The sequence below is a fragment of the Ursus americanus genome, chromosome 2, assembly GCF_024610735.1.
Source record: "Ursus americanus isolate L20-20 chromosome 2, mUrsAme1.1.p, whole genome shotgun sequence".
Taxonomy (NCBI): domain Eukaryota; kingdom Metazoa; phylum Chordata; class Mammalia; order Carnivora; family Ursidae; genus Ursus; species Ursus americanus.
In genome coordinates, this window is record NC_142128.1 from 37448226 (window position 1) to 37464105 (window position 15880).

The window sequence follows — 15880 nt, forward strand, 5'->3', positions numbered from 1 at the left end:
GTGGAGGGAGAAGGGGAACCACTGGAGAAGCTTCCGAGTCAGAGTCCCTGTGTTGGGTTGTGAGAAGCCTCCCTGGAGATGGGACAGCCCTGATGTCGGAAAGCAGAAGGCCGAAGGATCTGATCACGTAAAGGGGCAGAAAAGTCCCCATCACATGCTCTGGGTGGAAGTGCACATGGAAAGCCTGGGGAGAGGGGGACTACGATCTAGAGTGTTCGTTTTCAGACTCCGCGATTGCACTTGTACTCGCATGTCCCACGAAATCGTTTGCATGCATGCAGGAAGGGTGTGTAAGGACGGCCCCCGCTGCATGAGGAGGAGCCACGGGGACATGAGAGCGAGCAGCTGGCCACTCTCTGGAAAACTGGAAAGCGTGGCAGAACGAGGCAGAGCTGTGTGTGTCGGACACAAGGGGTGTGATGCTCCCTGAAGTCATTCTGCTGGGGACGGCTCCTCTGCCACAGGAGCAACTGCACCTCCCGTGTTTGCATCTCTGAGCAGCTGCTCTTCTAGGGGCCACAGGGGCCCCTCTCCAGCCCTCAGCACCTTCACAGCGCTCAGTTTGGTCCCCATAACAAGATTGTCATATAAGGTCTCATTTAAAGATTTTTTGTTGTTGTTGTTAGTAACAATTCAGGTCATTTGAAGAAAAAAGTAAAAACCTAATTTTAAAGATTTATTCTTCCATTTGCTATTTGAAAATCAGTGGGTAGGGTCCAATGTTGACAAGGGAAGGGAAGCTCCTTCTTAGCAGGGTCCTGCCTGACAGGATCAGAAACTGCCTCATGAGGGAAGCCAGACTTGCTCAGCGGTGACATGGGAGGGCCTGCAGGGGTGAGAACGTGAGGGTCTGCACCAGGGGCTGCTGCGGGTTGGATGGGACGGCCCATGGGACCCTCTGCACCTGGTTCTGTGTTTCTTGGGCCGGCTCTCACGGCCACAGCGCTCAGCAGAGCTTACAGGGCTACGTGGAAGGCGTGCCTTTCCAGGTGTGAAATGCATCATAAATCACTTTTCCCCTCAGCTTTATAGCTTTTCAAGTTTTTATTTTTCTGTGGGGGTTTTTATTTCGTCTTCATGTAGTGTTTTCTTTCTAAATCACTTGTATGCAGGTATAACTTACACCAAAAAAAACTCCACCATTTGTATGTTAATTGCAGAAAAATGGAATTTAGAAAGTCAGTCTAAATTTTCCAGGTACTTCTTGGCCTCAGTAAGGAATCTTAGGAAATCCCAAATAGCTTTTTAAAAATATTTCTCATCCATGTAGTAAATATTTAAAAATCAGTAAGTATAAAGAAGAAAATATCTTTCAAATCCCATATCTGTAAATAATCACTGTTAACCTTCTGCAGCTTTTCCTTCTAGTCTTTTCCCCTTATGCAGAGTTTTTATGTTGTGACCAGTGTTTTATCTGGAAAAGACCTGTCACGGTGGCCACACCTGGGGCATCCCTAGGAGAGGGAAGGTGTGGAGGGGGTTCAGGACTGAACTGGGTTCTGATGGTGTGTGAGCTCCTGCCTGGGATGGGATCCCAAGGCTGCATGCCAGACTCCTCTGAACTGGCCAGGAAGGGGAGAGCAGCCCTGCCCTCCAGGGAAAGCGGAGTTCCTCCAGCGTGGATTCTGGCTGCGGGCACAGCTGTGACACTGAGCAGCCACGTGGGGGCGCCCGGGGCCAGATCGTGTCCTCATCAGGGCCAGGGCATGGGAGGCAGTTGGCCCCTGTGTCTGCTCCCTCCACTTTACCCCACAGCCCTCAGTCTGCCTTCGTGGCTCTTCTGACCTTGCAGCTAAAAAAAAAGATGGAAATATGTGGGCATTTAAATGACAGCAGTCGTCGAGTGTGTGGAGTACCTGAGATTCCAGAGTCCACCTTTCCCTTAAATGCTCACCTTGTAGGACAGGCTAGGTCCCTTCTGGATTTGGAAGGCATTAATCCTTAGAAAATCAGACTGCATTAGGGGCACCTGGGTGGCTCAGTCAGTTAAGCGGCTGCCTTCAGCTCAGGTCATGGTCTCAGGGTCTTGGGATCCAGCCCCACATTGGGCTCCCTGCTCAGCGGGGAGTCTGCTTCCCCCCTCTCCCTGCCTCTCCCCCTGCTTGTGTGTGCGCGCGCACACACGCTCTCTCTCTCTGTCTCAAATAAATAAAATCTTTAAGATGAAAAAAATTAGACTGCAGTATAAGACAGGCAGGCTCTGTGGCCTCAGCCACCTTCTCCATAGCCCATCCGAAGCCCCCTCACCTGCTTGTTCTGGACTTTCCAGGACTACAGACCACACGATTGGGCAACCACTTGGAAGACCGAGTCAACAAGTTTTTGCGGCGACAGAATCATCCTGAAGCCGGGGAGGTCTTTGTCCGTGTGGTGGCCAGCTCAGACAAGACTGTGGAAGTCAAGCCTGGGATGAAGTCACGGTTTGTGTGCACACGTGCTGTTTTGTAAAGCGCTGTTTGAGGGGTCCCGTACCTGGTTAACCAAAGCCCCACTCCCTGGCAAGACTTTAAAGAGTTTGTATAATTCAGGGCGCCCCGCTAGCTCAGTTAGTATCACATGCGCCTCTTGATCTTGGGCTTGTGAGTTTGAGCCCTGCATTGGGTGTAGAGAGTACTGAAAAAATAACCTTAGAGTTTGTAGAATTTAAAGGTGTTTTCAGCATGTAAGGTATAGTCAGCCCTTCTGTCAGTATTCCATATTCATCAGGGGAGGTAAAATTCCTGGCTGAGCGAGACTGTGTCACAAAGAATAGGGTCACAGCTCCGAGCTGCCCAAGGCCGAGCTGGTGGGCAGAGCAGGCAGCAGAGGTGAGCAGGCCTTCAGTTCCTCTACACTGCGCGGGTTTAGAACAGCAGGTCTCATGTATAAAGCACCTTGTGAAACAGTGACGCGTGCAAACCTTAGGCTCTGACTTTTATTTCAGGTTCGTGGATTCTGGGGAAATGTCTGAATCTTTCCCATATCGAACCAAAGCACTCTTTGCTTTTGAGGAAATTGATGGAGTGGATGTGTGCTTCTTTGGGATGCATGTGCAGGAGTACGGCTCTGACTGCCCCCCTCCAAACACAAGGTAGTCCTCCACCTCCTCTTGGGTACACGTCAGTGGGCCCGCGGTGTCACAGCAGACCGAGACCCCCAAGTGTCTTGGAGAACCTGTGTGCTCCATACCTGGGTTTAAATCAAATAAGCCATGCCTAACCAACCAAACTAGTTAGTTGAGTTTTCCATTAAGCCAGTGAGAAATGAAGGGTTTTGATGACTGTTCAAAGCGTGTTTTGCGTAGTGAGTACTCATGGGTTCTAGTCCTGGTCTTGCTGTTGTCCTGTCTTACCTGGGGCAGGTAAACCTACAGAGAGGGGTGGGGATCCCTCCATGGGCCCACGCATGGTAAGAACAAAGTACCTCGGCCAGGGGTTACTTCATGTTCAGTCAGGAATGAGGGTGAGAGGGAACTGGGAGATGCCCCGGCCTTCCCGTGGCTCTCCGTGGTGGGCGATCCACTGCTCTTGGTCCGGCGATGGGACCATTTATTCCTGGACGGTGGCAGTTAGTGATGCGAGTTTTCTTACATCTTGTCTGTGGCCGCCAATGTAAATGCTACGAAAACAGAATTTATTTCTTGAGCTTTTTCTGGATGTTGGTATTTGGTTTCAAGGTTAGGAGATACCAATTCATCTCTTCCTACCTGCCCCCCCAGGCGTGTGTACATATCTTACCTGGACAGTATTCATTTCTTCCGGCCCCGATGCCTCCGGACAGCTGTTTACCATGAGATCCTTATTGGATATTTAGAATACGTGAAGAAATTGGGGTGAGTTTAATTCAGATTATTCAGAACTAATAAAAATCCTATTTTTAATTTTCAGTGTGTGTTTTATGTAATAACCAGAGTATTTTTTAAAGTCGTATGTGTTTTTATTTTAACGTCCTCAGATCAGTTCAGAGGTCTCCCAAGCCCCTCCTCCCAGACGCTCCCTTGGGCCATGCAGATCTGGGCTCCCCAGCACCACACACATGCTTGCCCTGCCTCCTGTGCTCTTCTCACTCTTTTTCCTATTTTAGTCTTTCTTTTTTTTTTTTTTAAACTTTAAAAGGAGTATTTTGTGTATCATAAAATCTGCCTGTGTCCACATACACTTCAGTGACTTTTAGTGACTTCACCAAGCAGTGTGGCCACGGCTGTAAATCCATTTCCAAGCGTTGTGCTCCACCCAGTAGTGGGACCCCCACACCCCTTTGTTGTTAATCCCTATTCCACCCCTGCCCCCAGCGGCCACTGACCTACTTTCTTTGTATATAAGTTGGCCTTTTTTGGACGTGTCATATGAATGGGATCCTACAGGATGCTGGTCTTTTGTATCTGCTTTTTTCTGTGTTTCAACATTCTAGATCCGTCTCATCCCTTTCCAAATTTGAGAAAGTTAGAGGTATTTGACTGACATGTCTCTAACAGAGTGACAGATTTATTTTGACTTTGACCCCTTAGAGAGAGATACCCAGCTGCCTCTCCATTGCACAGGAAGTGGTAGTTAGGAAATGAGGCACATCCCTGGGCATAAGCTGTTCCACGCGCCTCAGAGCCACATCTCCCAGGCTCTGTCCCGTACTGACAGGACTCTTGGAGCCTTGACCCCTGCCTGGCATGCACACCCTGAGAGGGAGCCTCTGCGGGCTGGTTTCCAGGTGTGCTCTTGCATGCAGAGGTTCGGCCTTGCCCACCCACGCACCCCTTCCCTGCACACTGGTTTGGGACTGCTCTAAGCCTGTTAGATTTTGCTGTAAGCATCGTGGTAATTTCTTTGTTTCCTTTTTTCTAGTTTCTTCTGTCCTTGCTTTGGTGTGTGCTCCTCAGCTGTTACTCCTTAGAGGCAGGGAGGCTTTCAGTCAGCCCTGTGGTCTGAATTGTGTCTGTGTCCTGCAGGTATGTAACAGGACACATCTGGGCCTGCCCCCCAAGTGAAGGAGATGACTATATCTTCCATTGCCACCCCCCTGATCAGAAAATCCCCAAACCAAAGCGCCTCCAGGAGTGGTACAAGAAGATGCTGGACAAGGCGTTTGCGGAGCGGATCATTCACGACTACAAGGTACCCGGGGCTGGAGCAGGGCGTGGCGGCTCGTGTGTGTCAGAGCTGGACTCACCTATGAGGAGCAGAAGAGCGTAGAGGAAAGACGGAGAAGCACCTCACGTGCAGTCCGTCGAGATTTGTAGTCGGCAGCCTGAGAGCAGGCACGGTGCCCTGTCCTCACCCGGCAGTGTGGCCCCTGCGGCCCTGCCTGGAGCGCCACTCACTTCCCTCTTCTCCGCTGTGCTTCCTTCACTCTCCAGGACATTTTCAAACAAGCAACTGAGGACAGGCTCACCAGCGCCAAGGAGCTGCCCTATTTTGAGGGTGACTTCTGGCCTAATGTGCTGGAGGAGAGCATTAAGGAGCTGGAGCAAGAAGAAGAGGAGAGGAAGAAGGAGGAGAGCACTGCGGCCAGCGAGACCACAGAGGTAAGGAGACGCAGCAGGCCCAGCCACACGCCGAGGGGAGTGGACGCTTGTTGTCGGGGCCCCAGGCCATGGCCTTTGTCGGTGGTGCTGTTTTCACACGTGCCCTCCCCTTGTCACCAGCTACCGCAGGTCAGGGCTGGAGACACGTCACCTGGGAGAAGGCAGACGGGAGCTGCTGGCTCTGGCATCTTGAGCAGGGCTGGCGGTGTGGAGGTGCGGAAAGACGAGAGAGAAGGGCCTCCTGCCAGGCAGCACAGAGCAGATAGACAGAGCTGGGTGCTCGTGGTCAGTAGCCAGGCCGCTAACTACAGACCTTCCCTGAGAAGGAGACCCCTTGGTCATCAGGCCTCTTTCTTTCACTTTGTCATGAGCCAGCCCACCCCACCAGACAGCCCTGCGTCTGGTATTGCCTTCGGGCACTCACCCTGCTTACCAGGTCCCACCTTGCTTGGGCTCTGTGCTCCGCAGTGCAGTGGTGAGCTGCTTCTGTAGGGACTCCATCCCTACCCTCACGGGGTGCGTGTTCTAGTAGGGAAAACAGGTGCGTTCTGAGGCAGCTGTAGGAGCTATAAGGAAAGGGGGCACCGAGATCGGACCAGCGAGGCCTGTCTGAGGAGGTGGCAGAGGCTGACCTGCTGAGAAGGAACCCACGCCGTCCCAGCGGGAGCTGCTGGCAGAAGGAGGAGATGGTGTGAGGGCTCGAGTTGGGTGCAAGCGTGTGTGTGTTCGGGATGTCCAAGGAGGAGAAGATGGGGGTTTCCGTTCGGTTCATAGCTGTAGAAGGAGTGGGGAGTGTATGATGTGTTTTGAGAGTAGCAGCCCCACAACTTGGGGCGGATCACTGTGGTGTGTAAGGGATATCCTGGATCAGGGCTGCCTTCTGGGTCTGGGCCCTGAGCAGCTGAGTCAGTGCTGCTGCCTCTACCCAAAGGAGGAGGCTGGGGAAGCACATTTGGGAAAGAAGTCCTACAAGAACTGGCTGCAGAGACGCCTGTTAATACCCAAGAGGGGCTGTGCAAGACGGACCTCAGAAATCGGGGTCTGCTGCGTGGGTCCTTTTGCTGGGGCCTCCCTGGAGGCAGAATCTGTCATCTGACCACAGATAACCGTACTCCCCAACGTCAAGGGATTTAGGGCTTGAGGATCTGCTCCACTGGGGTCTTTGGGAGGCTACCGGAGATTCTGTTTGGGTGGGCCAAATTTGAGTGGAAACCAGGGAGTTCTGGCAGGAGAGAGTGCAGAGCTGAGCTATGAGCCCAGGTCCCTCTCCATGATGGCCACTGCCTGCACCTTCCTTGAATGGGAGGTGGCGTGAGTCACAACACAGATCTGGGGCTCTGGGGCAGGGGGTCAAGGCAGAGAGGAAAGGGGGAAAGGGTCTGTGCCCAGATGGTGGAGCGGCCTCTGAGGCAGAACGCAGGCCCTGGCTGGGTGTCCTGTCCGAGGAGGACCTGCCTATCTCTGGCCTGGCAGTGGTGCCGTACCAGCCTCTGCGGTGTCAGGGACTTGCCCATTGTGGAGAGAGGCCCTGGTCTCCTGTGTCCAGTCCACAGACGCAGCAGGCAGGTCCCACCCTGCGGACACCCCAGGACCCTGTGGCAGGTGGTGGCTTCAGTTGAGGTTGGCCCTTGGGCCGGATGGCTGCTTCGCCATTGGGGGAAGTGGGGAAGGGACAGGCTGCAGCGTCACGTGTGTGACCCCAGCTCCGTGAGGAGAACCACCCGCAGGAGCCACGTGTAGGTACAACTCCAAGAAGAATAACCAGAACACTGCTGCTCTGGGCGGCCAAAAAAACTTTTTTTTCTTATTTGGCTATATTCTCTGAACTTTGTGCAGTGAATCTATTTCTTTTACAACTGTTTTAAAGTCAGCTTAATTTTTAGAACAGTTTAAAGGCTTCCCAAAAACTTGAGCGGATGTGTGGAGCTCCTTGTACCACGCGGTCTCCCCCGCTGCCATCTTGCACTCACGCAGCACCAACGCGTGGCTCTTCACCAGAGCCCTCTTCTGCCCCGGGCCCAGGACAGGAGCTGTCAGCGCCCCTCGGCACCAAGGGTGTCTCTGTCTCTCCTTCTCTTTCATCTTGTCGAGAACAAAGTTCTTTGGACCAGACATGGTGAATGTTTCCACCCTCAGGCCTAAATGACGAAGGGCCTGAGCTCTTCCAGAGCAAGAGCACTTTAACTGAGCGGCTGGAGTGCTCACGGTAGGGGTTTCAGGCCCACGCGAGCCTCGGGGGAGGATGCAGGGTCAGGGAGTTGTTTCCCCCTCGGGCAGCCCTGCCTGGGGTGTGGATGGGCCCTTCTGGAGCCCCTGCTTCCACCCATACAGCACGTTCTCTTGTCCCCTTTCCCCCATCTCGTGCACAGTGGATGTTGGAACCGTGTGCACTGAGCATGTGGCACGTGGTGTGAAGGGAACAGTATGGCACAAGGAAAGATGGCTTGGACTCCCTACGCTGTGAGAGTCCATCCGGGGTGTATTCTCCCCCGAGAGGTGACCTGCCATGTGGCCAGCGTGGCTCCAGTGTCACCACTGCACCCCTGGCCTTGCTCCTGTCCTCCTCGCTCTGTCTCCGCCAGGCCTTCCAGAGCCCCCACGGCTGGGAGCTCGGTGCCCCAGCCCAGTATCAGGTACAGAGCGGGGGGCCGGGCTCGTGCAACAGTTTCACATGTTGTTTCAGGGCAGCCAGGGTGACAGCAAGAATGCCAAGAAGAAAAACAACAAGAAAACCAACAAGAATAAAAGCAGCATCAGTCGAGCCAACAAGAAGAAGCCCAGCATGCCCAACGTGTCCAACGACTTGTCCCAGAAGCTCTATGCCACCATGGAGAAGCACAAAGAGGTAGAGACACGTGGGGGGGGGGGGGTTGGCGGGCTCTCGGGGCTGCGGGCTGGGGCCCTTCCTGGTCTGTGGGATAAAGGAGAAGAGGCTGCTGAGAAGCCACAACCCCGGCCCAGAGGAGGGGAAGGTGCTGCTGGCACTCCATCCAGGGCCCACGGGCCGCATGGAGAGGACTGGCCCCTAGACGGCAGAGCTGCTGCAGCTCCATGGGGGCTAACGCCATCTTCCCCGGCAGGTCTTCTTTGTGATCCACCTGCACGCTGGGCCTGTCATCAACACACTGCCCCCCATCGTTGACCCTGACCCCCTGCTCAGCTGTGACCTCATGGACGGGCGTGACGCCTTCCTCACCCTCGCCAGAGATAAGCACTGGGAGTTCTCCTCCTTGCGCCGGTCCAAGTGGTCCACACTGTGCATGCTGGTGGAGCTGCACACCCAGGGCCAGGACCGCTTCGTCTACACCTGCAACGAGTGCAAGCACCACGTGGAGACGCGCTGGCACTGCACCGTGTGCGAGGTAGGCCCGCACCTCCCTCCCTCCCTCCCTGCGGGGAGCGTCTGCGCCATCATTCAGGTCCCCGGTCAGTCCCCAGCCCTCCTGCCATCGGTGCATCAGCATTTCAGATTGAACCGTGAGATAGTTGGCATTCTCCAGGGGGACCAAATGACCAAATGAAAAAGGCTCATCTAGCTCCTGGTCCTCTCCAGGAGTTACTGGTCATGAGGTTGGTGTTTCCGAGTTCACAAAGAAGAGAATCCGTGCTCTGTGCCAGCTCCAGACTCAACAGCAGACGTTCAGGGTAGGAAGGAAGGAAGGAGCCTTTCTCCCTTCACGGAGCATGTATGGTCCCGACCCAGCTGAGCATAACAGAGGGCCATCGTCATGTGTCTGGGCTACACTTGGCCCCCAGCAGGAGGGGCTGGTCTTCCAGGGAGATGGAGTGGGCAGGCTTCTGAGGGGGAGGCAGTGTTTGTGCTGACTTTTTCAGGAAGACATGATCAGAGAGCACTTCTATTTTATTCCTTGTTTTTCACTAACACCGGCCGTGTGTCAGGAACATCTGCGGGCCTTCTGGTCCAGGGTAGGAGCAGGAAGGAGGCGCTGGCTGTGCTTTGGCCCCGCCAGGATTCTGACTGGTTTCCCTATTTGTGCATCCAGTTCTAGCCTTGCTGAGCAGCCGAGAATGCTCTGTCCTGCTGGACCCCGTGGTTGCACACACTGGCTCCCTCTGCGGAGGTCTTGGCCCCTGTGTGAAGGGGTGTGGGCTGTCCCTTGCCCAGATGGGTCCCCCCTCACAGGGGGTGAAGCAGGCTGTTGTGGACCCTCCATCTCCCCTGCAGATAGTCACAGACTCCATCCCCCCACCCAGTCCTCACCTTGCCCGCGTTAGTGTTCGGAACGGTCCCCAGAGTCACATGCCCGTAGTAGCAGCTCTGTGATCTTGGGCAGGGGGGCAGATGGAGCCTCTATAATGCCTTTGTCTTTATTTCCCATTTTTTCCAGCTGCCTTTTGTCCTCTATCACTTCCCACTGTTGGGATCCTCATGTCCTTTTGGAAAAAGAGTAGGTCCCAGTCATAGGGTTTTCTCCTCCAGACCTGGCACTTGGTAGTCTCTATCTGCAGATACAAGCAACTTTTAAGAAACCCATGAGCGCGCATTTTGTCGCTGGGGTTTGAGCCCGGGGCCTGTCTTCTGGTGAAGGCCTCTGAGTCCCCCGGGGCCTCTGGGCCACCTGTAGAGCCCAGGGGACACACCAGGGCACCCGGCAGCAGCCCCAGAGAGTGGGGGCCAGTTTCTAGAAGCCCAGGTGGGTGGCACTCGGCAGAGCTTGGGAGGAGCCATTAGGCTTCCCGGGCCAGGTATGGGAGCTGGGCACGGTGGGTCTGGGTGCCCTTCCCCAGGGGTAGAGGAAGGAAGGAAATGGGACCAGATGTCAGCCAACACGCTCAAGAGCCTGTGAGACCGTAGGGCAGGGAGGGGTGGGGTGAGGCTCCCGGGGTGCACACGTGTAGTGTCGGGCAGCCGCTGCCGGGGCGTCTGGTCACACGGGGCCTCGTGCTAACAGCGGCGCATGCCCTGTGCTTGTCCGCAGGACTACGACCTTTGCATCAACTGCTACAACACGAAGAGCCACGCCCACAAGATGGTGAAGTGGGGGCTGGGCCTGGACGACGAGGGCAGCAGCCAGGGCGAGCCGCAGTCCAAGAGCCCCCAGGAGTCGCGGCGCCTGAGCATCCAGCGCTGCATCCAGTCCCTGGTGCACGCCTGCCAGTGCCGCAACGCCAACTGCTCGCTGCCGTCCTGCCAGAAGATGAAGCGGGTGGTGCAGCACACCAAGGGCTGCAAGCGCAAGACCAATGGGGGCTGCCCAGTGTGCAAGCAGCTCATCGCCCTCTGCTGCTACCATGCCAAACACTGCCAAGAAAACAAATGCCCGGTGCCCTTCTGCCTCAACATCAAACACAAGCTCCGCCAGCAGCAGATCCAGCACCGCCTGCAGCAAGCCCAGCTCATGCGCCGGCGGATGGCCACCATGAACACCCGCAATGTGCCTCAGCAGAGCCTGCCTTCCCCTACCTCAGCTCCGCCCGGGACCCCCACGCAGCAGCCTAGCACGCCCCAGACGCCGCAGCCCCCGGCCCAGCCCCAGCCCTCGCCCGTGAGCATGTCACCAGCTGGCTTCCCCAATGTGGCCCGGACTCAGCCCCCCACCACGGTGTCCACCGGGAAGCCCACCAACCAGGTGCCGGCCCCGCCGCCCCCCGCCCAGCCCCCGCCGGCAGCGGTGGAAGCGGCCCGGCAGATCGAGCGGGAGGCCCAGCAGCAGCAGCACCTGTACCGCGTGAACATCAACAATGGCATGCCCCCGGGGCGCACGGGCATGGTGACCCCGGTGAGCCAGATGGCCCCCGTGGGCCTGAACGTGCCCCGTCCCAACCAGGTCAGCGGGCCCGTCATGCCCAACCTGCCACCCGGGCAGTGGCAGCAGGCGCCTCTCCCCCAGCAGCAGCCGATGCCGGGCATGCCCCGGCCCGTGCTGTCCATGCAGGCCCAGCCGGCCGTGGCCGGGCCGCGGATGTCCGGCGTGCAGCCGCCCCGGAGCATCTCGCCTGGCGCCCTGCAGGACCTGCTGCGGACCCTGAAGTCGCCCAGCTCCCCGCAGCAGCAGCAGCAGGTGCTCAACATCCTCAAGTCCAATCCTCAGCTGATGGCGGCCTTCATCAAGCAGCGCACGGCCAAGTACGTGGCCAGTCAGCCTGGCCTGCAGCCCCAGTCCGGCCTCCAGCCCCAGCCCGGCCTCCAGGCCCAGCCCGGCCTGCACCAGCAGCCCGGCCTGCAGAACCTGAACGCCATGCAAGCCGGCGGGCCCCGGCCCGGCGTGCCTCCGCAGCAGCAGGCAATGGGCGGCCTGAACCCCCAGGGCCAGGCCCTGAACATCATGAACCCGGGCCACAACCCCGGCATGGCGAGTATGAACCCACAGTACCGGGAGATGCTCCGGAGGCAGCTGCTCCAGCAGCAACAGCAACAGCAGCAGCAGCAGCAGCAGCAGCAGCAGCAGCAGCAACAGGGCAGCGCGGGCATGGCCGGGGGCATGGCCGGGCACGGCCAGTTCCAGCAGCCCCAGGGACCCGGAGGCTACCCCCCAGCCATGCAGCAGCAGCGGATGCAGCAGCACCTCCCCATCCAGGGCAGCTCCATGGGCCAGATGGCGGCTCAGATGGGACAGCTCGGCCAGATGGGGCAGCCGGGGCTAGGCGCAGACAGCACCCCCAACATCCAGCAGGCCCTGCAGCAGCGGATTTTGCAGCAGCAGCAGATGAAGCAGCAGATTGGGTCCCCGGGCCAGCCGAACCCCATGAGCCCCCAGCAGCACATGCTCTCAGGACAGCCGCAGGCCTCGCACCTCCCCGGCCAGCAGATGGCCACGTCCCTCAGTAGCCAGGTGCGGTCTCCGGCCCCTGTCCAGTCTCCGCGGCCCCAGTCCCAGCCTCCACATTCCAGCCCGTCGCCACGGATACAGCCCCAGCCTTCGCCACACCACGTCTCGCCCCAGACTGGTTCCCCCCACCCAGGACTCGCAGTCACCATGGCCAGCTCCATAGATCAGGGACACTTGGGGAACCCCGAACAGAGTGCAATGCTCCCACAGCTGAACACCCCCAACAGGAGTGCGTTGTCCAGTGAGCTGTCCCTGGTCGGCGACACCACAGGAGACACCCTAGAAAAGTTCGTGGAGGGTTTGTAGCATTGTGAGAGCATCGCTTCCCCCCCCCCCTTTCATGTTCTTGGACCTTTTGTACTGAAATCCAGGCATCTAGGCTCTTTTTATTCCTAGATGGAACTGCTACTTCCAAGCCATGGAAGGGTAGATTGCTGTTTAAAGAAACAATACAAAGAATATATTTTTTTGTTAAAAACCAGTTGATTTAAATATCTGGTCTCTCTCTCTTTCTCTCTCTCTCTCTCTTTTTGTTTTTGTTTTTTGTTTTTGTTTTTTTGTTTTGGGGGGAGGGGGGTTTTGTTTGGATTCTTTTTGTCGTCATTGCTGGTGACTCATGCCTTTTTTTAACGGGAAAAACAAGTTCATTATATTCATATTTTTTATTTGTATTTTCAAGACTTTAAACATTTATGTTTAAAAGTGAGAAGAAAAATAATATTCAGAAACTGATTCTTGAAATAATGCAAGCTTATAATGTATCCCGATAACTTTCTGACGTTGCGGGAAGATTTTTTCTATAGTGAACTCTGTGGGCGTTCTCCAAGTATTACCCCTGGACGATAGGAATTGGCTCCTGCGTGCACACACGTACACACCCACACACACATCTATCTATACATACTGGCCTAAGCCAAACTCTTGTCTTGCAGATGTAGAAATTGTTGCTTTGTTTCTCTGATAAAACTGGTTTTAGACAAAAAATAGGGTTGACACTCTCTTAGACCATGCTAATGTTAATAGAGAAGAAGCATTCTTTTCTTTCTTCTATGTGAAACTTGAAATGAGGAAAAGCAATTCTAGTGTAAATCATGCAAGCGCTATAATTACTATAAATAAGAAAATTCAAGAAGATTCAATCACTGTATAGAATGGTAAAGTACCAACTCATTTCTTATATCATATTGTTAAATAAACTGTGTGCAACAGACAAAAAGGGTGGTCCTTCTTGAATTCATGTACATGGTATTAACACTTAGTGTTCGGGGGTTTTTGTTATGAAAATGCTGTTTTCAACATTGTATTTGGACTATGCATGTGTTTTTTCCCCCTATTGTATATAAAGTACCGCTTAAAATTGATATAAATTACTGAAGTTTTTAACATGTATTCTGTTCTTTAAGATCCCTGTAAGAATGTTTAAGGTTTTTATTTATTTATATATATTTTTGGAGTCTGTTCTTTGTAAGACATGATTCTGGTGGATTGCTCACAGAGGAGAGGCGGGGACCACAGTCCTGGTGGCCATGCGGGTGGCAGCCAGGCTCAGCCAAGGCCTGGGTGGTTCTCTCTCCAGGAACCGAGGTGGTGAAGCTCAGTGGTGGCCTCATAGATTCAGTGCTCCATGGGGACCTTCACCCACAGAGTTAGGGCTGCAGGTGGGTCCGAAGCAGCACTTTGTCTCCTGTCCCCCACCCCTAAGCCTCAAGAAACCAGAGTAGGGATGGTTCCTGCGGTGCTTTTCAGCAGTACCTCCCTCTCCCCTTTCCTATGTGCAGATCCCGGAATTGGTGCAAAAAATATGCTCCAGGGACTGGTGGTGGTTCCTGCTTCCCCTCAAACCCTGTGCCCTGTAGGGGAGGATGCTGCACGCAGTGTGGCCCCCGATGCTGAGCTGGGCTGCTAAGAGCTCTGGCCTTCGTTCTCCACCCTCTGAAAACAGGGCCTGTGATGGCGGTGAAAGAGCCCTCCAGCTTTGAGGGACGGGCTTCTGGCCACTTGGTCCCACACGCCACCATCACCACCCCTCCTGCCCTCCCCCTGGGTCCAGTGTCGGGTGCCCTTACCAAGAGGGTGACACTTGAGTCCCCGGATGCTGTAAACATCACGTCCGAGCAGAGGAGCACCTCCAGGAGCGTGGATGTGTGCCCTCTAGACTGCAACACCCCTCTCCCCTAAGCACAAGGGACTTGAGTCCTGCCTCTTGGGTCCCTGGTCCCCCAACCCGGATTGGGGGGTGGGGGGATTATGGTGGCAAATTCGTAATTTATGGCCCAAATAGCTTCCCTTTTGGACCTGTATTCACAGAGATCATTTCAAAATACTTGATTTGGGAATCTAAACTTGAGAAAACTTTCAAATTCTAGCACAGAGAGCTTTAAATCTTGAGTTTTAACATAGATTAAGCCAGACAATAAGACCATCATCTAGCATTGCCAACCAACTGCCACCTCCACCACATCCCCAAAAGGGAAAGCAGGGCCACGGCCCTACAGTGGCCATCTGGCCATCCTTAATGTGCTTACTTGCTTCTGGAATCTGGGACCCTCTCCACTGACAGTAAAATCCTGATCCCGTGTTCAGACAGAAGGGGTGAGCCGTCTGGGGCCCTGGAGGAGGGCATTGTGCAGGGCAGCCATCGAATGGGGCCAGTGGGGGGCATCTTTTTCAGGTCGTCCGGGGATCCAAAACTCTGTACAGATCTCATCTTTTTGGAGTCCATGTCCTCTGTAATCCGCCAAGGGATATGGCCGAGGGTGTTGTCTGTGGATGCTAACCCCGCGCTTGGCGTAAGGAGATTTCTGTAAGACAGCTGGAAAGCCCCGGCGCTGTGTCTCATGCTGTATACTTAAGAGAAGAAGAAAAAGTCCTATATTTGTGATCAAAAAGAGGAAACTTGAAATGTGCTGGTGTTTATAATAAAAGCTGGTAAAACTGCTTGGATTCAAAGATGGTCCCAGTTGGCTAACGACCCCTAGAATTAGCTTACAGATGGAAGGGTCTTAAGAGGGAAGGGTCTTCAAATGGAAGGGTCTCGGTTGAGTGTGCCTAGTACGTGTGTTCGATGATGTTTCTGAGAACTTAACATGTTAGAAACAGGAGTAGGATGCAATCTGGAAAACAAGGTGGAGTGTCTAAGGCTTATAAGATCTCAGGCTGAAGACGTCATTTTCTCCCCTGTTTTTGACTGCTACAGAATGGAACCAAAGATTCCGTTTACCAAAACGTGCTTCTAACGCTGCACGGGGAAAATAAGCTGATCTGAAAAAGGAAAGTCCTTTCATGAAGGAGCTGAGAGCAGGTTGGTTGCCAGCGTGCCTTTGGGCCGCACGTCTCCCAAGGACCGTGCTGGGAAGTCGGCACTCCGGCCGGGCCACCTTAGCAAGTAGGAGCACAGGAGCGCATAGGAATGGGGGCCAGAAAAACCCTATCGGACCTTCCCAGGATGTCCTGTGCTCATGCCACTGCATTACTTGGGTATGGTTTCATTGTGCAAAGTCAAGAGTAGGGAAATGGGTCGGTTTTGAAATTTAAGCGGATGTAGCCCCAGGCTGAAGGACAAGAACTGTGGCAAAGCGGTGAGAAGGCAGAC

At 54.7% G+C, this 15880-nt stretch overlaps 1 protein-coding gene across 5 annotated transcripts in view; it reads left to right on the forward strand.

Moving 5' to 3' along the window:
- The window catches only part of CREBBP (CREB binding lysine acetyltransferase), a 123044-nt gene extending 109373 nt beyond the window's left edge, over positions 1–13671 (forward strand). For all 5 annotated transcript variants that reach the window (XM_045784439.2, XM_087871016.1, XM_087871018.1 and 2 more), the window contains 8 exons: positions 2270–2420; positions 2924–3070; positions 3698–3811; positions 4922–5087; positions 5330–5497; positions 8181–8342; positions 8578–8859; positions 10438–13671. In XM_045784439.2, coding sequence (XP_045640395.2) covers positions 2270–2420; positions 2924–3070; positions 3698–3811; positions 4922–5087; positions 5330–5497; positions 8181–8342; positions 8578–8859; positions 10438–12594 — 3347 coding nt within the window. In that variant the 3' untranslated portion in view covers positions 12595–13671. The remainder of the gene's footprint in view (positions 1–2269; positions 2421–2923; positions 3071–3697; positions 3812–4921; positions 5088–5329; positions 5498–8180; positions 8343–8577; positions 8860–10437) is intronic.
- The last annotated feature ends 2209 nt before the right edge of the window (positions 13672–15880 follow it).